General features: G+C 38.0%; 1 protein-coding gene across 5 annotated transcripts in view; it reads left to right on the top strand.

The window, feature by feature from the left end:
* LOC105465466 (dermatan sulfate epimerase) overlaps positions 1-22,282 on the top strand; it is a 164,850-nt gene that overhangs the window by 98,443 nt on the left and 44,125 nt on the right. For 4 of the 5 annotated variants that reach the window (XM_011713911.3, XM_011713909.3, XM_071096343.1 and 1 more), the window contains one exon: positions 20,557-21,025. In XM_011713911.3, the coding sequence (XP_011712213.2) occupies positions 20,610-21,025 (416 nt within the window). In that variant the 5' untranslated portion in view covers positions 20,557-20,609. The remainder of the gene's footprint in view (positions 1-20,556; positions 21,026-22,282) is intronic. The other variant, XM_024787845.2, reaches the window with a different exon arrangement.

The raw sequence follows: 22,282 nt of genomic DNA on the forward strand, positions 1-22,282 counted from the left end.
CATGTTTTACATAAAAGATGCCTTTACATTTTCTACTTGGTATTTTTATAGGAACAAAGTATTTATTGACTGGTTAAATATTGATCATATATAAGATCAATCTTTCATTCAGGTAAACATTGCAAAACTCCTCCATTCCCTGCTTAATCTGTTTTCTCCCAAACAGGTCATTTTTCCTCCATATTTCTCTTTTTTATTTTTAAAATTTTTAAAGAAACAATGAACAGTAAACATTATCTACATTCCAGGTATACAACCTGATTATTTGATATTCATATGCATAATGTAATGATTGTCACAATCAAATTAATTAACACATCCATCACCACCTTACTGTACCTTAAGTCCCCATCCACATTTCTTTTTTATTCTAGATAACCTTATTTTTTTTAAGTCTTGTCTTTTACCTTTCTCTACAGCATTTTCTGTGGTTGAAACCAGACTGGTAGTGAGAGGGAAAGGATCTCAGTGGCTGCATGAATGTAGGGGGCATCCATCAGTCATGTGATTAAAATATGGATGTTGCCCATGTCAGAAAGAACCTGGAAACTTCTGTCATACCATGCTTCTTATTGCAGTGTTTATGGTTAAAAACAATAATGGTGTTTTTATAAATAGAATGCTAACTTTATTTTATTTTGTTAGGAAGATGCAATCTCCAGCAGAATTGATCCCATGGTTTTAGGCCTGTGGTTCTGTTTTTTTCTCAATATTAAAATTAGGCTTATTGAAATTAAGATAGAAGTATCTTAACAACAAGTTCATGTTGATACAGCATAAGGTGTTGGAAAATGCACTCTAAGCTGATAATGGGTCAGTGGCTTGAAGAATGCCAAGAAATGGAGCTCAGCAAAGTTAATGTCTTAGGCATTTGGAGTTCTGTTTCAGGTTAGTCTTATATGCTGTAGTTTTAAAGTAATTTCAAAATACTTTTCAAAATTACCTTTCTCAAAAGAAGCTGATTCTTGGGAGCACTGAAAACCTCCAAAGTTACCTTAGGTAAGAATGTCTTTGCTGGCCCATTCAGTTTCCAGATTACTTCTTGTTCTCTTCCTCCTCTATCTGTACCTTAATTCTTCCGTAAGTTAGAGCTTTTGGTTTTAATGAGAACCCAGGAGAAATAGGGAGCAAAATAGGAATTGATCTATTGCTTTTGTGTAAGTTCAGTTTATTCCTTTAAACTATTGCGTGAAAATTTAAGATCCACCTTTTTTTCTAAGGAAACAAGGATTGTTCAGGGTGGATTCATCCCATTATCTATGTGCTTTGTTACAGTCCCAAGATATTCACCATTAAAATTTCTAGACTTCATGTGGCTTGCATAGAATTATTCTGTATAAAATTTAAATTAAGAAATGTCATTTGAGTGTCTGCTATGGTAACTTTAAAAGGTGAATTTCACCTCAACTTGTTAAATTTCATCTTGCAAATTTCAGATTGTTGGACCACTTCCAATATCTCTTTCTTAAGAAAGGTTATGTATGGCAGTGTTTAGACTACAAGTTGCCATAAAATGATAAACCCTGCACATAAGGAAGTGGAGTTAGTGGTGTTAGGGTGGTTATATTACAGATCCTTCTTTGTGTGCTTACACCTTTTTTTCTTGTTGGTGAAGCCACTGATGTTTGGTTTAGTGATTGAAAGTTTTAGAAAAGATAAATCTGTGTTACTTGAGAATGAATGCTTTGATATATAACTTTTCCCAATGTACTTTTGAACTTGGAGAGTCAGATGAAAGGACATTTTACTTTAGTGATAGAAATACCAAAAGGATTTAGTCATTGAGTAATTCTGTGCCAGGTACTTCTGTGTTTGAGGGGATGTCTAGGTGGAGGGAAGAGGGGAAGGCATGCAAAATAAATATAACATAATTTCCAGCCTTGAGGAGCTATAGAATCTGGTTGGAGAAGAATAACTGAATATGAAACTTTGTGAGAACAATTAGGTGCCGAATGGACATAAATGCAGTAGGATTGCAGGAAGGAAGAGGTTCCAAGGGCAAAAGAAGGGGAATGAATTGGGTCTCCGAGGATTTTATACAAAAAAGAGGAAAGGAGAAAGCGCTATAAGCAGATCAGTCAGCAGAGCAAAGGCACAAGAAGAGGAGCAAGCAGATATGGAGCGGCTGCCAGGTCAAGGAGAACTTCAGGGAAAAGTCATGGGAATTCACTTATCTCCGTCGATGACATTCTCTTTTTCTCCTTCCTTTCTTTGTATATTCTTTATTATTTTCCACAAGGGTGTTTGACACTACAAGAAAGACAAAGAAGTCTCAGACCCTGCCTCCCAGCAGCTTGTATCTGAGTTGGTAATCAAACCCCTTTTGGATCCAGAGAGGACTGAAACAATAGATGTGAGACAGGAAGATAACGTGTATATTCACATAACTCAGTATGCACATAGTTAGTACTAAGTGTATAGTAGAGACAGTGAAATCTGTACACATTCTTACCGACCCCTTTTTAATGCCCAATTCAGATACTACCTCCTCAGTGCATCCTTCCTTCTTCACCTCTGCCAGGAGTGTCAGCTCTTCTGTAAATTTCAAGTGTACTTTGTCATTCTTATGCAAATTTAATTTTATTTTAGTGTTTGTATAAATATTTCTTCTATCACTTTATAAGATGATATAAGCACCTTCATGGCTGGCACCGTCCCTGAATTCTCAAAAGAATATTGAACAATGCATACGTGGGTTCCCAGGGGAGATTGCTTATGGATGGAGTTGCCAAGAAGGCTTCATTAAAGAGTATTGTGTTCTTTGAATGAGAAAAGTACCACATTGGGTGTGAAGCAGATAAGAGAAAGTAACATAGGGAATAAAGGAATGAAATCTGAGTGATGCTCAAGCAAAGATGTGCAGGTAAGTCTGAAGGGGGAGTTTATGTAGAGAGAAAATGAGGGATGAGATTGAGAAGATAGGCCAGAGCTAGATTATGAAAGCTCTTGAACAAGAGTGTTGCTCATTTTGCTGAGGGAAATACAGGCTCTTGAGTAGGGAAATGATATGACAGTGGTGACTTTATGATTTGTAAAGATAGTTATTTCCTGGGTAATTTGATCAGACTGCCTGCATTTATGTCTTGGCTTCTTCACATTCTATGGGACCTTGGGTAGTTTAATTATTCTGTGCCTCAGGTTCCATCACCTCAAAAGGTGAAGATACAAATTATACAAGTAACTGCATTATGGGGCTGTGGTAAGGATTAAATTAGTCAATCTACGTGAAATATGTAGCATAGTTCTTGGCACTTGGCAAGCACAATAAAGGCACTGTAATGTTCATTGGTATAGATACTATAAGAATTACAGTGCTTACTTTAGAAATGAGAAAATTCTAGAGCTAGTACTCTATTAGTTATCTGCTGTAACAAAGTACTGCAAACAAGGTGGCTTAAACAATAAGAGTTTATTGTCTCACAGTGGTGGAGGCTAGACATCTAAAATCTAAAATCTGTCAGCAGACTGTTTCCTTCTGAGGCTATGAAGGAGAACCTGTACTAAGCCTTTTACCAAGTTTCTGGTGACTTCTCACAATCTTTGGCATGCCCATCTTGTAGATGCTTCACTCCAGTCTCTATTTTCATCTTCACATGGCTTTCTGTGTGTGTGTGTGTGTGTGTGTGTGTGTGTGTGTCTCCAAATTTCCACTCTTTTTAAAGACACTGGTCATATTGGAGTAGGGGTCTGCCCTATTCCAATATGACCTCATCTTAACTAATTAAATCTGCATGACCCTCTTTCCAAATAAGGTCCCATTTAGAGGTTTGGGGGTTAGGACTTCAACATACGAATTTTTTTGGAACAAAATTTAACCTATAACAGAATGTAAGTCAGATCTTTCAAGCCTACCATAACATGGCCATGGTATGCCAAAAGGATTGTAGAAAAGAGGAAGAATCTGTAGGTTTATATGATAATCAGTTAATGAGCTTGTTTTCTCTTCTGTCTCCTTTCTGCCTGGGCTTACACATTCCCTACGTAGCCACATTAATGGACATGCCATAAAGGACTTTGGGATTTTGTGTGCCCCTGTTTCCTGAAAGGATATTTTGTTTTCTTCCTTCTTTCCAGCAAGACATTCGCTGTGACTTATTTCTGTCTAGGAATAGAGATAAGGGTATTAAGATAAATGAGACATTATACTTACAACACATACTTTCTGTCTTCTCTCTAAATTTGGATATGTCACTGTCCAAATGTATAGGTGACAAAGGAAGAACTGAATGCTTGTGGAAAGGGGCAAAACTCTTGAAGTATCAATGGTAAGGATTTTACTGAGGAATCAGTTGCAGATGATAAGTGAGTAGGTATGCAGCTGTGTGGCAAGAGATAAATTGATGCCCCCGCTACCCCCAGGCTTATGGTAGGAATTAAGGTAAGTGAACAAATAGGATCAAGGTTCCTTAAGTCACTGAGAAAGTTAGAAATATCCCCAGAGCAATAGAAATTACTGGTGAAGGTTTAAAAGAGTACATGGACAAATGGTGATTTCAAATGATAAAAGTGCCGGGAGGGTCACACCTAGAGTCATTTAGAGAACTAGGCTGTCTCAGGAATTGAAGAGACTGTCTCCGTGTTGCTTGTGAATTGGTAGGATGTGAGATTTGGCCTGCATGGGAGAGCACAACTGGAGACAAGTTGTTGTTGAAAGACTCAGTTATTTCATAAAATCTGTAATTTGGAAGGATCTTAAGTGTTCCCCAACCCCACCCTATTTAAATTCTGAATCACCTGACACCCTATTTAAATTCTGAACCACCTGACACCCTATTTAAATTCTGAATCACCTGACAGGTGATCATCTAGTTTTCACATCCATTTAGGGCTAGGCAGAAGAAGAGAGTTTGAAAAATAAGCTTAGTAAAAAAGGGAGATTTTTTTTCCAGCGTGGACAAAGAGGAATTCCATTAGGTTTGATCAGAAGAGAAGTAGCTAGGGGGAATCTGGCTGTGAATAGATATGGGGTAAAAATGGGTAGGGTGGGTATGAAAGTTTGGGTAGAGAAGTATGCAAGCAAGAGACAAGTATATGCCTAGATTAGGAGATGCCAAGAATGAGGCTAACACTCTCAGAGCAGGATGCTAAGACAGAATGAAATAAGGACAACTTATTCACCCAGATGAGGATATAGATGCCACACTAAATGTTCATGAACTTGTACGTGCACACAGACATGGACATTAAATACCTGGCCATATTTCAGGCCCTCAGTTGGAGTTTTTAATTTTTTTAAATAATCATACCTATTAAGCACCGTTCATATGATAGTCATTGCTCTGGGCACCTTGCTTATATTATCTTTCATCTTTCTTACAGTCCTGGGACATAGATATTTCTATCCCCAATTTACAGATGTGGAACTGAGTTGGAATATTTCTGCAGGAGCATGTTATTTGTCCTGTGTATCCATGGCCATCAATTCAGAAATTATTATCTTGCTCTACATAGTATATGTAGTCTCCAGCAGTCTACTAGAGCTTTGCTTTTCCTCAAAAATTATTTCCTGACTAGTAACATTTCATAGACTTAAATATATGCCATAGTAAGTTTTTTTTTAGCAGAAAATAATAGCAATGGTATAGATGTAGAAGAAATAATAATTCGAGAGTATTCTTTTGAATTCTCTAGAGAAAAGTTAATAGTACAGAAAGATTTTTTAAATTTGCAGACAGTAACACTAATCAAGTCCTTATACCAAACCATTAAATAATAATTACAATCCTTGGGAATGTGATTAGACATGGGGACATGAGGGAATCACTTTAAATTTCAAAACAGAGCAACCTAAATGAAAGTCAGCACAGAAACCGTCATTCAGCAGAAAGGAAGGTTTGGCTGGTCTGGACATGGATAGACTAGGGAGAGTGTAAGGTGCCTAATCCCATGCAAGATGGGCCGAAAATTTTGAGGTGGCATTTAGAAAAAGACCCAGAGAGGACTCATGAAAACTATCCTTGGAATGTCAGGAAATAACAAGAGACATTCAGGCAGTGGACTGCGATTAGAGGCATATTAGTTAGGCATGCTAATAATGGGATGGCAAGAAAGTTGGGGGTAAAGCAAGCCACCTAGCAGCCTGAGGTGGACTTAATGGGAGCTTTGCACCTTGGGGGAGGCTGGGAAGGCACTGGCCATGATCACAGCTCTCAGTAAACTCTGTGATAATCACTCAGAGTAACCTTCAGAGTTTAAACATTGTAATATATTTATCTCCGTATGATTTGTCTTCCTACACAAATTTTTATTGTTTCTTTTCATGTAATTATATTTATGTAGCTGTATAACTATATGTTTAGTTATCTCTGAGGATTTGAAAGTTTACATCTTGACACAGTTAAATTTATCCAATTAATATATATTTTTTAAGTGTTTACTAAATGCTAGGTACACTTTTAGGTGCTGGAGATGTAGCAGAAAGCAAAGTGCCTTCCTGAAGCTCACATTCTAGATAGGAGAGCCAAGCACACAAAATAAATAAGTAAATTATATAGTAGATTAGAAGGTCATAAGTGCCATGAAGAAAAATAAAACCCAGGAGGGAATTAGAGAATAGTGATGGTTGGACGTGGTAATGATGTCATTTAAATAAGGTAGTCATTGCAGACCTCACTGAGAAAGTGATATTTGAGCAAAAACTTAAGGGAGGTGAGGGAGCAAGCCACATGGATATCCTAGGGTAAGCATTCGAGGCAGAGGGAACAGATGTACAGGCGCTGGGGAGGGAGCACACCTCGTGTGTGCAGGAATAATAAAGAGGCCAGTGTGACTGGAGCAGAGAGAGAGACTGGACAGTCAGACGTGAAAGCAGAGAGGCAGTATGGCCAGACTGCTTAGTGCCTTGAGAGCAATGCTTAGGACTTTGATGCTTATCTGAATGAGGTGGGAAGCCATTAGAGTGTTTTAAACAGAGCAGTGACATACTCTGAATTAGGATTGAACAGGATCACTCTGGCTCCTATGTGGAGAATGACTTTAGGGAGGTAAGAGTGAAGGCAGGCAGACAAATTTGGAGACTGTTGCAGGCAAGACATGGTGTGGCTGTATGGTGGTGGTGAAAGTGTCTGGATTCTGGACGGATTTGGAGTAGAGCCAACATAATATGCTGATAGTTTGGATATGGAGAGTGAAATAGGGAAGGGAGAAAAGGAGGGGGTGGGGTTGAGTCCCAATTACTGGCAGGATTGGTTGCCAGTAACTGAGATGGGGAAGTCTAAGAAGGCAGTGCCTACGTCTTTGGGTTCACTACATCTATGTATCATTGTTTTACAAACCAAGTCTGTGGTATTCTGAGTTATGATTCATGGGAGGACGTTTGAAAAGTATGCCGGAATTTTAATGGCAAAGAACTCACAGGTTTTCATCTGTGAGACCAAAGTGAGAATCAAAATAAGTACATACAAAAATGTTTAGAAATGTTAAAGATAGCAAAAAAAAAAAAGTAAATTTTATCACTGATGAGTAGTTGAAGTCTGGAAAAATGAGGAATGCTTGTATATAAGTAAAGAATGTAAAAGAACTTCATGTGTAGTAATAAAAGCACCACTCCATATATACTCATCCAGTGTATACAATTTTTATTTTAATCAGATATACTGCAGTTACAGGTTTAATGCCCATAAATTACTTTCCCATGGACTTCCTTTTAGCCCTTTGCTTACCATCCATATATTTCATTTTTGGAATATTCCCAAAGCCTTTTAAAAAAAGTGTCAGTCCAGTATATGCTGCTTTGTCCTTTATTTCAACAGCAATATTCTTAGTCATTTTTCTGGGTGTAAGTCAGAGAAAAATAGCAAAAGTTGACTAAAGAGAAAGATGTGGTGAAAGTATCACATTTTCTTTTATAATGGGACAAAGTATTATGGCAAGCCACTCATAATTCTAACAGGAACTTAGATGATTTAACTAAAAAGAAGAAAAAGGGCATATGGATAGGGAAGCAGTCCCCAAGACCACTGTCAGCCTTGGCAATTCACTAGAAGGACTTACAACATTTGTTATCATCTGGTTATGTTTTAACATAGCCAAAGGATACAGATTAAACTTACCAAAGGGCAAAGGTACATGGGACAAAGCTCAGGAGAAAACGGGCATAAGCTTCCAGGTGTCCACTCCTACTGGAGTTGTACTCACAGCAACAATGTGTGCCAACACATGCAAAGCATTGCTAGCCAGGGAAGCTCACCTGAACCTTGGTGTCCTGGGCTTTTATTGTAGTTCAATTGTGTGACTGACTTCAGCTACTCAAGACTCCAGCCTCTCTAGAGCAAAGATAGGAGTTTATCATAAATCACCTAGGTAACTAAACTGTTACTGCCATGTAACCCAAGGCCTCGAGTGTATAAAAAACTCTTTATCAGGCAGAATATTCCAAGGGCTCGTCTCTCATGAGCTGGTAAAGGGCCAGTCCTGAAGACTTCTCTTGGGAATGTGTATGGTTTGAGCAACTCAGGTCTGCTAATATAACCCTTTCCCGTATAACATAGTAGATCCTTGAACATTGTATTAGTGCTTCTTAGAAGCATTATTATTATTAGAGAGTAAACTTACAGTACCTTATGCTAGAAGATATGATATAAGGACATACCAAAAATATACATAATGTCAAGAAGGGTTTAGCTAAATTCATAAATGAGTGAACCAGATTAGATTACATAAGTGAGGTTAGTAGTACTTTTTTTGTGGGGCACTTCCCCTGAAAATCTGTAATCGATGTCATGACTTATCCATAGGAGTTTGCAGACAAAGGGCTAGAGGAATGGAGAAACTAACCCGCAAGTGTATATGATATTTATTGGATTCAGGAAAGAAGTAAAAGGGAGGAAAGTTACCCTGGAGGTTGATGTTGAATTCTGGGACAGTCTCAGGAATCTGTTGAAAAACTGCAGAGTAATGAAACAGTACTTAGGAAAAAAAGCATGACTTTGGTGAGAAAATTGGAAGTGGAAGGAAAAGGACAAGGAAGAAATGAAGATGATTTCCAAATAATTGGTTTGACAAAATGTAGTGAAGAAGTTAAGAAAGTTCTGATTGGAAGAATTTAGTTTTAGATGTATAAATGAGCACCTTAGCAGGTTACGAGGAGGGGGGGGGGAGTGAGCAAACGACCACGTGTGGCCATGCGGCCATATTCTTGCGGGAAGTCCCAGGATTGAGACACTGCAGGCAGCCCCCAGGGAGAAAGGAAGTGAGGCATAATGGCTAAAATCTTGACTGTGATTCAGACACACCTGAAGTCAAAAATAAACCTGACCACTCATTGAACAACGCTGGGTAAGTTATTTCACTATTCTAAATCTCAGTTTCCCCATCTATTTCCAACAAAATTACCCATAAAATAATTTTGAGGATTAAATATGATAGTGAAATACACATTCTTTGTACAGTAAAAGCAGTAAAAATTTTCTTTTTTTTTTTTTAAGCAGTAAAAATTTTCTGGGAAAAAAGCATAAGAAGGATTTCCCACAGAGGTATTAAGAGAAGCAGGAGAATGAATATGGTATCCCAGAAACTAACTTCCCAAAGTGTCAGGGAAGAGGAAGAGTGTGGTGTATTATCCTAGGTGGTGAGATTCTGGAGAGTGAGCACTAGGAAAGGGATACTTGGTTTTTCTAACGGGAATTTGAAAAAGGGCTTGGCCTAAGCAGCTTTAATTAGTGTATTAGGGTTCTCCAGAGAAACAGAACCAGTAGATTCATGTCTACACCTACATCTGTTTATCTATATCTAGAATTGGCTAGATTATGGGAACTGACTCATGCAATTATGGAGGCTGAGAGGTCCCACAATCTGCCATCTGCAGTCTGGAGATCCAAGAAAGCACATGGAATAGGTCCAGCCCGAATGTAAAGGCCTGAGAACTAGGAACACTGTTGGTGTAAATCCCAGCCGAAGGACAGGAGAAGACCAATGTTCCAGCCCCAGCAATTAGGCAGACAGAAATTTTTCCCTCTCTTTTTGTTCTATTTCGGCCCACCCACATTGGGAGGGTAGTCTGCTTTACTCAGTTTAGTCTCCTCTGGAAATACCCTCATAGACACATCCAGAAATGATGTTTGACCAAATATTTGTGTACCCTATGATTCTGTCAAGTTGATACATAAAATTAACCATCACAACTGGCAAGAAAAAAAGTCTCATATGTACAAATCAAAGGGGGATAATTGGTGGTACAGAATTAAAGATATTTAATCTACAGATTCAAGGAGTTACATTGCCGGTTGAAAGATAATACACATTAGGATTTGTGGAAAGTGGAAAATGTATTTTGATTAAATATCAAAATTTTAGAAAATTATATTTAAGTTTTATAAGTAATTTTTTTCATCTGTTACATTTCGTCAGTACTTCTATTTCTGCATTTAGAGTTTTTCATGACTGTATAAACATGTTTTTATCAGTATGGTGAATCAGTTAGCTTTATCTATACATAGACTTTGCTTGATGAAGAAGTCGATTGGTAATTGCTTTTTTCCTCAGATCTGTTTGGTTACTTGGAATATTTAGCCTGAATGTTACAAATGTGCAGTTGAGCAGGAAGAAGAAGAAACCTTTTGGCATCAAATACTCTATATTTCTCAAAGTATTTGATATTTTTAGTCTCCTGAAGAGACTGCAAGGTTGAGAATAAACAATGCATCGTACATATTTTTAAAATAGCATTCTCTGAATGATAGTTTTGTGAGTGTTTCCTCCTGGGGTCATGGTGCACTTCCTTTCAGTTGGACTGACCTCGATGTTCTCATTGAGAAGATGATGATGGCTGCTACTATTTATTGAGCACTTTCTAAATCCTAGGCACCATTTTAATGCTTTAAGTATATCAGCTAATTTAAGCTTCACAGAAACCCTATGAGGGGGGTACTATTATTTTATCCATTTTACAGAGGAGGAAACAGGAACGTAGGTAAGGATGTGATGGTGCTAGGATTCAAACCCAGGAAGTCTGGCTTCAGCTTGCACTCTCAACCACTGATAGTGTTTTGAGATGAATGATAACTAGCGTTTTTGGTTTTTTTTTTTTTTTTTTTTTTTTTTTTTAACACTCACTATGAAGTGGTGAGGGCTTTATAGGTGCTACCTCATTTAATATCTCCCAACCAGTCAGTGAGACAAATAGCATTTTATTTTAAATGAAGAAATAGGTTTAGATAGCTTGTCCAAAGTCATACAGTGACAAACAACTGTGACCTCATGCCAGCCCTCTTAACCATCTCGCCAGTCTGCCTTCAGGAATCTACTGCAGGAAGAAAAATTTTACTTTGGTTTTCAGGAGCATTTTGTGGTTTAGTTTAACTGTTATTTGAAACTGTATAGGGTTGGGATTTAGCTGTTGGCTTCATTATTTTTATTCATCCTCTTTTCTATACTTTATTTTTTAGTTAGTAATGCCACAAAAGTGTTTTCATGGTTAAAGCTATTGCCGAGAGAGCCATAGCTTGTCCTTCAGACTCTTACAGAAAATCTTTTACTCTTCAGAGAAACTTTTTAAAAAAACATTGCAAATTTTCTTTAGTGGCCAAGTTCAGTAGGTTAAATAAATTGCTTTGGACTAAGGGAGACTGACTATTCATGTTTATTTTCAGGCAGAGTAATACAGTACTACAGTTTAAAAAAAAAAAAAAACCTCAGAGACATAATTTTCTTATATTTTTATTCTATAGTTATTTAGGGAAGGCATAGATTTTCTTGCCCACTTTGTATGTTCAATGCCTAACATAGTTCTGGGATTTAATTTTTTTTTTTTTTTTTTTTTGAGACAGGGTCTAACCCTGTCACCCAGACTGGAGTGCAGTGGGGCGATCTCGGCTCACTGCAACTTCTGCCTCCCAGCCTCGAGCTATCCTCCCACCTCAGCCTCCCAAGTAGCTGGGACCCCAGGTACACGCCAAAATGCCCAAATAATTTTTGTATTTTTTTGTAGAGACAGGGTTTCACCATGTTGCCCAGGCTGGTCTCTAACTCCTGGGCTCAAGCACTCCAGTTGCCCCAGCCTCCCAACTGCTGGGATAACAGGCATGAGTCACTGTGCCTGGCCCATAATTCGTGGATTTAATAGCTTTTCAATACATAGTAGAATTGATTGGTATTTATAAGAAATTCTTATCCCCAACTTGGGTAAGGAATTGATATTCTAATACTGGATCACAATGCACTGCAAAGCATAACAGGCAAAAATTACAATTTTTTAAGTGATTCAGCTTAAAAATATATACTTAATTATGCTCAATATTAACTTATTCTGAAAATAATATCAAAATAAAAAATTCTGAAAATACTTTGATAGCGTATTCTAAAACCATCATTAAAAGCAACTAAAATTGTAATAAAGGAATATTAATCAGAAGATTTTTAATTGTTAGACTGCTAGATAAACTAGAATTTATTTATAGCTTATCTTAGAAAGTATAACCATTTCATTGTTTCTTTTGGCCTTTCTGTAAGCAAAATTGGATGCCCCAGTAGTCTCATAAGTGACTTTTGTACACTCATATCTCTACCCTAGTTTCCCTTTTCTCCATGAAAATAATACAGATTTTACTTTTTTTCTACATATAAAATGATAGCCACGCTCTGAAATGCTAGATACTAATGGTTTGCAGTTTGGTAGTAACATGCACCAGGCTAACCTCTACCACTAAATTATGAATTTAGTGTGATAGCCACTACATTTCTCACTCAGGTGGTCTCTGGTGGATGGAGGAGAAGCCTTCAGACTTGACATCAGAAAATGTTTGTGAGCATTTTAAACATATTTTACATGAATTATTCTAATATAAGGAAGTTATACAATTCTCATCCACTGGTATAACAAATAAAGTGGGCTTCACATTAATGAAAAAATGTAGTATCTTCATGAAAACCTTTCAGGGGACAATGATAGAAATATTCCTTGACTGTACAGAGCTGAAGTTAATAAAAGCCTGACCTAAAGTTTTTTTTAATGTTGTATTTGAAGGCAGTGAACACCGTTATTATACATGGTGTGGTTTTGCTGTGTGGCCTCAGGTTTCTAATTACTCCTTCAGCAGCGTGTGCAAATTCTTGGAGGGTCCATATACTATCATTTCATATTATGGATTTTTGTTTGGACATTACCTTTTAGGGAGCAAAAGTATTCTTGATTTTGATTAAGAGCTTTCACTTTTGGCCGGGCACGGTGGCTCACGCCTGTAATCCCAGCACTTTGGGAGGCTGAGGCGGGTAGATCACAAGGTCAGGAGATCAAGACCATCCTGGCTAACACAGTGAAACCCCATCTCTACTAAAAATACAAAATATTAGCTGGGCGTGGTGGCGGGCACCTGTAGTCCCAGCTACTCAGGAGGCTGAGGCAGGAGAATGGCCTGAACCCGGGAGGCGGAGCTTGCCGTGAGCTGAGATTGCTCCACTGCACTCCAGCCTAAGCAACAGAGCAAGACTCCGTATCAAAAAAAAAACAGGGCTCTCGGTTTTAAGATTTTTTCCTTTTTGTCTGAGTCCACAGGCTTTACACATCAGGGAGTATAATTTTAGGGAATGATTGTGCAGTACCAAAGCCATAGATTTCTTAGGATTTGACATATTTAAGAATAAGGTTAGATTTATTTCACTACAGAAATTTACCAAGAAAATGTAAGATTTTATTTTGGTATTGAGGAAACATTCTTCAAAAAATTATTTTAATTATGCATTTAATAAAACTGAAATAGAAAAGTAAGGAGACCTTTTTAAATATATGCATTTTATTACTATAGTTAAAATATGTGGCAACAGTGAAGTAGTATGTGAGACCACCACAAGATGTTTCCCAAGGCACTTGGAAATAAGTTTCTCTGAGAGTTAAATCCTAAAATGGATCAGAGAAGGCAATGCAGCCCTGTCTAGTATATCCTAATGTTCTCAGGCAATCAGGTTTTCCTAAAACTTCACTGGAGGCCTGAAGGAGGGGGGAACTTGGACTTAAACGGAAGCATGAGCAAGCGAGTCACAGTGCCTAACCTCGGCAACGTCTGCCTGTTTTCCACAGGAGAGGGTGCAACATCAGGAACATTCATTTGTCGGGTCTGCCTCTTCAAAGATATGGGCACACTGGTTCTAGTGTGGGGGTTATTCCTAATCATGTAACTAACTATGAGGCCCATCCATTAAGTTGAGCAAACTGGAGCAGCTGCTCTTTGGCTGAGCTTGGCAGGTGTGGTGGCAGGAGTTATAGGGGATGTACATTTCACTCTTGTTTTCTAAATATGATTACAATTCAGTTTTTAAAATTTTGTCTTTAATGATATCCCAAGGGCATCTGTGACGGCTGCTGGCAATTTCAGCAGCCTCCTTCAAATGAAGTTATGGTAGCGATCTTAACTGGTCGACTTGCCCCCAAGCTCAGGGCCTTTCCCATCGCCTTTGTTCTGATTCTTTGCTTGTTCACCAGGCAATTATCTAATAATTCACTTCCTGTGTTGGTTTCCTGTGAAGCCAGAAAATATTTCCCAATCTGCTTGATGGTAAACGAATATGCTGACATTCTGGTTTTACATATGTGAGAGGTGGGGAAGCTTAACATTAAGTAGCATCTCATCTCCAGGATGATCAGCTGAGATACTGATGGCAGTGATGGAGCCAGGAACAGATCCTGGACTGAGGTTAACCCATCCGCCTTGCAGTGGCAGCAAGTGTCCCCTAAATTTTCATGTACTCCTTCCATAATATAAGTGTGTTACTAAGAAACAGCTTTCCAGTCAGAGACAGTGTTTCCCAGCCACTGTTAGATCGGCAGGCCTTTCTCCCAACAGAATATAGTAAGAAGTGGTCGCCTTTAGTGTATGAAGAATTAAATTACTGACCTTGGGAAGAAAATTTAGATAATAGCTCATTTAATCTATTATTATTTTCTTTGGGGCAAAACCTCTAACAAATACTTGAAAAATTTAAAGGGTCATATGCTTTCCTTTCCTGTGAGTGATGAGCTTACTATGAGTGATGTGTTGAAGAGTCAGAAGCATTGTGTTCCAATTTCAGCTAAGTCTCTAATAAGCAGTATGATCTGGCCCTAGTCAGTTAACATCTGTGGTTCTTATATTTTGCCTGTAAAGTGTGAAGATTTAGTTTCTTTCAAATAAAATATTTTATCAATAGGTTAATATAATCTTGCAGGTCTGAAACATCTTCCTTTTTATAAATATTATTGAGCTCTTCATGTCAGGTTCTAGGGTAAGTGCATCACACATATCTGATCACCCCATGAAGCATATTTCATTTTATGGATGACAGAAGGGAGGTTTTGAGAGGGGATGTCAGTTGATCAAAGCTAGGAGGCCGCAGAGTTGAGATTTATGCTCTTGTCTGCCCAACTCCATGCCCCATACTGTTAATCATTATGTTGTGTTCCTCAGATTTGGCACATATTATAAAAGGGTTTTTTAATCCCTCTTGATTTGGAGCATGTTTTACTTTCTACAGGGTGATTTCTTTCTTCCATCCTTGTAATTTCTCTGTTTTCTAAAACCTGTGGAATTGAAAGAACTTTTGTACTACCATTTGTTTCATTCTATAAACAGTCCCAGATCATTTGAAACCCACATCTTTTTGAAACTCGATGTACTAGTTTAATGTTCAGTTTTTTCTTCTCGGCGTACTCGTCTATGCTTTCTTTGTGTAAAGATGGCAAAAAAAAATGGAACTTTTAATGTTATTGAACATTCTCACAAATTAGTTTGGTTAAAGGAAAGAATCTTGGCTTAGGATTTAGGAGGTGCAAGTTCTAGTTCTTTCTCTGAAATTTATTGTGGAACAAATAATACTATTTTGCTATATTAAGTTATTGAAGAGTAAAAGATCAAATATGTGAAAAGCATTTAGGATCACAGAAACAAAGTTTTTCTGTGTGACTGCTGAATCATAATAGCTGCAGTGGATTATTGGAACCAGAATTAAAGCAAAATAATTTGGGGCCTATTGTTGCTTTACGAAGATCTGCTTAAGGTAATTATAATTCATAATTCATGTGGCTTGGCCTACACGTAATGCTAAACTTGGACTGCTGAATATATATAGGCAGAGAGATGATCAAATTGCTAACTGAATTATAGCAGTAACAGCGTGATTTTTTTTTTTTAAAGACAAGGTCTCACTGTGTCACCCAGGCTGAAGTGCAGTGGCACAATTATAGCTCACTGCAGCCTTGAACTTCTGGGCTCAAGCAATCCTCCTGCTTCAGCCTCCCGAGTAGCTGGAACTACAGGCACATGCCACCACATCTGGCTAATTTTTTTATTATTTTATTTTATTTTATTTTTGTGGGTATGGAGTCTCACTATGTTGACCAGGCTGGTCTCAAACTCCTGACCTCAACTGATCCTCCTACCTCATAGATTTAGGACTGTTTTACTATCCAAGTTGTGTGGCATAAGACAAATGAATGGGAAGAAAAGGTGGATCATGAAAGTTGTAGAGTTAGAAGAGGAAAAAGAGAATTTCAGAGGACATGATGCTCAATAGAATTATTCAGAAATAGCCTGAGAATTGAATTGTAGATAAGCTACTTATTAGTAGCATCAGCTCCTGAGAGTCACTGGTAATTTTTCCATGTTGAAAATGCTATGCCCTTGAACTGGGCCAAGTGAAACTTAAAGATTTAAAGGGGCTAGAAGTGCTCTGCTGTCTCTGAAACATAATGAAATAGAGGGTGAATAGCTTGAGAGATCATCCACAAACATCTCAAAGTTCAGACTTATTTCTCCAGGACAGAAGGCACGTTTCAAGATAGTGTGTGTGTTTGTGTTTGTGTTTGTGTTTGTGTTTGTTTCATAGTGTTGAAAGTGGGAGAGTTGAGGCTGATCATCTCTGTAAACTCATTAGCCTTTAATGCCCTTTGTTTCAGTAAGCATTTTTGGCATTTCTCAAACTATAGTTATTTGGGTACTACTTTCAACAATTTTTGCCATATTCATTTGCTTTTTTTTAACTTTTAAATTTAAATATATTTTAAACAGGAGTTTTGCGTATCTGTTGAAATCTCAGGTTTGATGTGGTATAGTTTTTCATAATGTACATGAAAATAAGTACATAAAATTAACATAAAGCCTGTCCATTTTTGGTCCACCTAAAATTATCTTGAAATATTCCTTTCCTTTAATTTTGGCACTTTGTACAGTGAGCACACACAATGTCTAGAGTGGAAGGTCAAAGAGAAAACTCAATGACTGGAAATAGAGATTTTTCAGTGAAATTTTCTAGACAGATTTAAAATGATGGATGGGTATTACTTCCTCTTTTAGGTTACCAGCCTAAAACAAGTTTGGGTTAGAGTTTAGTTAGGTTTAATTTCTTTTCTTTTTAAACTAGTGGATAGTTTTTAGGCTACATAAGTTTCTAGACTTCATACGTGTTTTCTCCCATTAGTTTCCTAGAGGGACTTTTTTCTGGAAAGTTCTAAACTTGCCTTGGCTTTAAATAAGGGGGAACAAAGTTTCTCCATGCTTATTTAATGATGAGGTCTGCTCTACCAACTCCTAAGTCCAGGGGTTTAGTTCAGCGCAGCCAGCATGCTGCCTTTTAAATGCCAGATTCAGTGCTAAGCTCCATGATACATAGAGGAAGAAGGTTCCCACCTTCTGTGAGGCATTGCATGTAAACAACCGAAATAGTCCAGTGTGATACAGGTATGTGTCAGATACAGGAGAGATCAACTCTTTGGGTGAATCAACAAAAGCCTTAATAGCTGGGAGAGCATTGGGGGCTGGGCACACTGAGTGGGGCCTGGGGAAGGTAGTACACCATTTGTGGTATTGAGAATGCCACGGTTCTTTCTCCTCAGTCTTCACAGATGATTGTTCTGCAGAATCTCTGTGGGTTCTGCATTGGCTAACGTGGTATTCTGACCAAAATTAATATTTTAAATGTACAGTAATGCACAACTTTGCTGCTCTGACTCCCTTGCACGAGTTCGAAGTAATAGCTACAGAACCTTCAATAACAGTTGGCATGTTGAGATGGCATCCTTCCCAAAACAACATCTTAATGAGGTTCTATGCTTCAGGATCAGCTTTTCTGGTTTAAATATATTCAGGCATATCCTACGTAACTGGAAGCACTGTGGCAGAAGTGGCAGGGGTCATATTGTGAGTTTTGCTGAGTTAGGCATGTAGGCCCTGCAGTGTGAGGGACTCTTTGGAGCAGTCCTGAATATACAGTGATTCTGTGCCTGGGTGGGAGTGTGGTTGCACAGGGGAGGAGAAAGAACATGATGAATTAACCTTACCCACGTTTGAGGAAGTTTGTACAGAATGTGAGATGGAAAATTTCTAGTTTCCATATATTAATACCTACTTACCCATATGCTCATAGCCGGAGCCACTCCGTTATCCACCTGAGCTCCCACACATTCAAAAGCCAGTAGTTGAGGGATCTTTCATTGCATGTATGTTGGGTGTGTGGGGGGGTTCAATTAAAGGAGAAAGTGTCTAAAACCCCCACAGTGCTGATTGCATTGATGAAAGCATTCAGACTTAGAATTTTAGGGACTTAATATATACAGGATTTTTTTTTTTTAATTGTTAGCAGTATATTATTCTCTTTCTTTTTTTTTTTTTGAGATAGAGTTTTGCTCTGTCACCCAGCCTGGAGTGCAGTGGCGGATCTCGGCTCACTGCAACCTCCGCCTCCCGGGTTCAAGTGATTCCTGCATCAACCTCCAGTGTAGCTGGGATTACAGGCACCCCCCACTCACGCCCGGCTAATTTTTGTATTTTTAGTAGAGACGGGGTTTCGCCATGTTGGCCAGGATGGTCTTCAACTCCTGACCTCAAGTGATCTGCCCGCCTCCACCTCCCAAAGTCCTGGGATTACAGACATGAGCCACCGTGCCTGTCCGGTATATTGTTCTCTAAATGGAGCAAGGAATAAGCCCCTGGGGGGAACTGAGCATTACCTCAGACCCAGCCATTTCTCTGTGCTGCCAGAGACCACACCCCTCCTCAGGCATAACCACAGAGGACTATTTCTTTTGGCTGGATCTCTGACCTTGAAGGATCCAGCCTGCCAGCCGCCTTGAGACTTTGGGTGCTAGACATAATACTGGCAGAGTCCAAGAGTTATTTCTATTTCATATGTTTTATTTAGTATGGCTATATTAATTTTTTACTCATCAGAAGTTCTGCTCTTGAAATAAATGTAAAACGTTTTACAAAACCACTGCCATTGAGTTTCACATATATGTAGAAATATGAAAAACTCCAGAATAAGGTAGCACCCTCAAATGATGCCTCATTGCCTTTTTCATGGAAACACACACAGCAAGTTGAAAATGTAGATTGATCTTCCGTATCTGTTAAATTACTAGTTTTTCTCCTTCTGAATATGATGAGGCAGTTTTTCCTTGGAAAAACAGTTTGTGTTCAGCTTGGGAGGTTGATTTTCCACCATCAGTTTCTCCCTTTAATAATTGAAAACCACTGTTCATTATTTACATAAAACTGTCTTTTTCTGGTCTGCTTTCTATAACCTTTCCCCTCTTAAGAATTTTAAGAATTCCCTGACTCTCCTCTGGGGGATTTTCTGCCTGCTTTATCCCAGATGTGGGACATTGACTAGGCTGAGGTTTTGGGGATTTTTCTTTTTTTTTTTTTTTTTTTTAGTGTTTCTACATTTGAAAGACGTTCTTTTAACCAGTGCACAAATCTGCCACTGAAAAAAGGGGCTTTGAAGAAAAATCAAGTAGTTAAGAAAATATGTGAACTTTGTTTACATTTCTCACTTATTGAATGACACCAAAATCCCATATGCCAAATGAAAAAGTAGACAGTAGTTTCAGATAATAAGGGGAAAATGCACCCATGTTATTTCAGCCTTTTAATTCTGGGATTTTATTCTCTGAATGAAGGCATGTCAGTTGCTGGTCCCAGTGGCGCTGTGTTTGGTCTTTAATACGTGCTTGCTGATGTCAGCTGAGGAAATACAGGGGCTTGGTAGATGGTTACATGGCCTTTGTCTTCTCTCTGTCTACCTTCTGCTCACATAAAGAGGATATTTAACCTTATTCATAGTATTTTGTCTGCTTACAGTTTTACAGATGTATTGATCCTAATCCCTGGTTCAGAAATGTTAGGAAAAGGAGATAAGTTACAGTGAAAGAGGCTGTAGTAAGAAATACAGGATTTTCTGGTTTTTTGTAACGTCTACTCAGATTCCCAGATGATTGTTCATTACCAGCTTTTGGTTATTGTGGTTTATGTATTAATGTCTAAAAAAAAATACAGTCTAATTTGTTTTCATGATACTATGTGAGAAGAATACCAAGAATAATTTTTTCCTTACTTGAACAAATATTATACATTTTCCCTAAGTCCAAAATTCTGTTTTCCATAATGAACACAATTCTGAGGTAGTATGTTTAACTCTATTAAATCAGAACTTGTTTTAGTTATTTTCTTCCTAATTACATTTTTTTGCTGTATTTTTAAAAATCTGAATTCATAAGCTTTATTTTCAAATATGGTTTCTACCTCTCATATGTTTCCACACCTGTGCCATGTTCCCTTGGCTGACAGACGCTTTTTTCCTTTTTATCTCGTGTAGGATCTTTCGAAGATGGTTTGGCTGCCTTGGAGATTTGGAGATCTGATGCCACGATGAGGACTCACACACGGGGGGCTCCCAGTGTGTTTTTCATATATTTGCTTCGCTTTGTGTCAGCCTACATCACCGACGAGAACCCAGAAGTCATGATTCCCTTCACCAATGCCAACTATGACAGCCATCCCATGCTGTACTTCTCCAGGGCAGAAGTGGCGGAGCTGCAGCGCAGGGCTGCCAGCTCGCACGAGCACATTGCAGCCCGCCTCACGGAGGCTGTGCACACAATGCTGTCCAGCCCCTTGGAATACCTCCCTCCCTGGGATCCCAAGGACTACAGTGCCCGCTGGAATGAAATTTATGGAAACAACTTAGGTGCCTTGGCAATGTTTTGTGTGCTGTATCCTGAGAACATTGAAGCCCGAGACATGGCCAAAGACTACATGGAGAGGATGGCAGCGCAGCCTAGTTGGTAGATTTTTGTCTTTTTCTTCTTACTGTAGTAACTCTGCATTAGAAAGAAACAAATCCATATGAAATCTCAGAGGCCAGATCTTCATATACCTCTTTGTGTATGTGTGTGGAGGAAGATGTTATTTGTGTTGCCAGTCTTATGAATGGCCCTTAGTTTCAAAAGATGTAGTAACTTCCATGTTTAAAGTTAGAGGGAAAATATTTAGATGCAGCCTAATCTAAAGAAAAACTAATTTGCGGAATTGATTAAAGAGTATCATTTTGATTGTTGAGAGTTCTTTCCTCCATATTCAACATGCATATATTACTATCATCTGGTGTTAGGTTTGATTGACCCCAAGTGGTTAAAACTTTTTTCAGCAAGACATTTCTAGTAATTAAGACTTACTTGCATTTTATGATCGTAAGGAACTAAAGGTGAATGGGGTGGGACTGACTGGCAATTTATAAACACATGCCCTCCAATAACCAGCAGATTTCTGAGACCTGTAGGAAAACCAACATTATTGTGTAATTGTGTGAGGAATTCTAATTACATAATAATTTAGTTTCAGAAGTTTTAAGATTTGAGAACAAATTCCTGTCTTTTTGATAAGCTTAATTTTATTTTATTAATTTATAGTTAATGCTTCATATGCTTCCAAACAGATATGTGATGAGTTGATTAAACAAGGAATTCTACAGATGTTTTTACTCATGCAGTTTTTAATTATATATTTATGGTTCAGTTGCAATAAAAGAATTTATAGATTGTATGAAATATGCTTTTAAAAATTATGTAAGCTGCCTCTTGTCATAGGACTAGAGAGAGCTCATTTTAAATGCTTAGAAAAATCTGTGAATGCACCTAATACTTTGATGAATTACATCTTAACATATCACAAGGGTGAAGGATGGTGGTTTGCAAGCTTTCCGATAAATTTCTGGAATTTTGTAATGAAAAGTATTAGGCAAGAGTTGGCATTAGATCCATATCGGAGCTGATATTTTAGGCCTGTTGCTAAGTATATGTAGTTATTTTGAAGTTTACAATATTGTAGGTTGAAAAGAATTTTTTATTTGATTTATTTCAAAGCTTAGCCACGTATGTAGTTGTTTCTGACTTCGACTGATATTAACTGATCTTATTCTATTCTTGACGCCAAGAAAGAAAAGATGTATGAAAACTTTTCTGATATTTGAATTACCAGATTACATTGTCAAATGCTACAGTAACCCACTAATTGATTTGTTCAATTACTTAGTTTAAAATGGC

The sequence above is a fragment of the Macaca nemestrina genome, chromosome 5 (assembly GCF_043159975.1).
Source record: "Macaca nemestrina isolate mMacNem1 chromosome 5, mMacNem.hap1, whole genome shotgun sequence".
NCBI classification, from domain to species: Eukaryota; Metazoa; Chordata; class Mammalia; order Primates; family Cercopithecidae; genus Macaca; species Macaca nemestrina.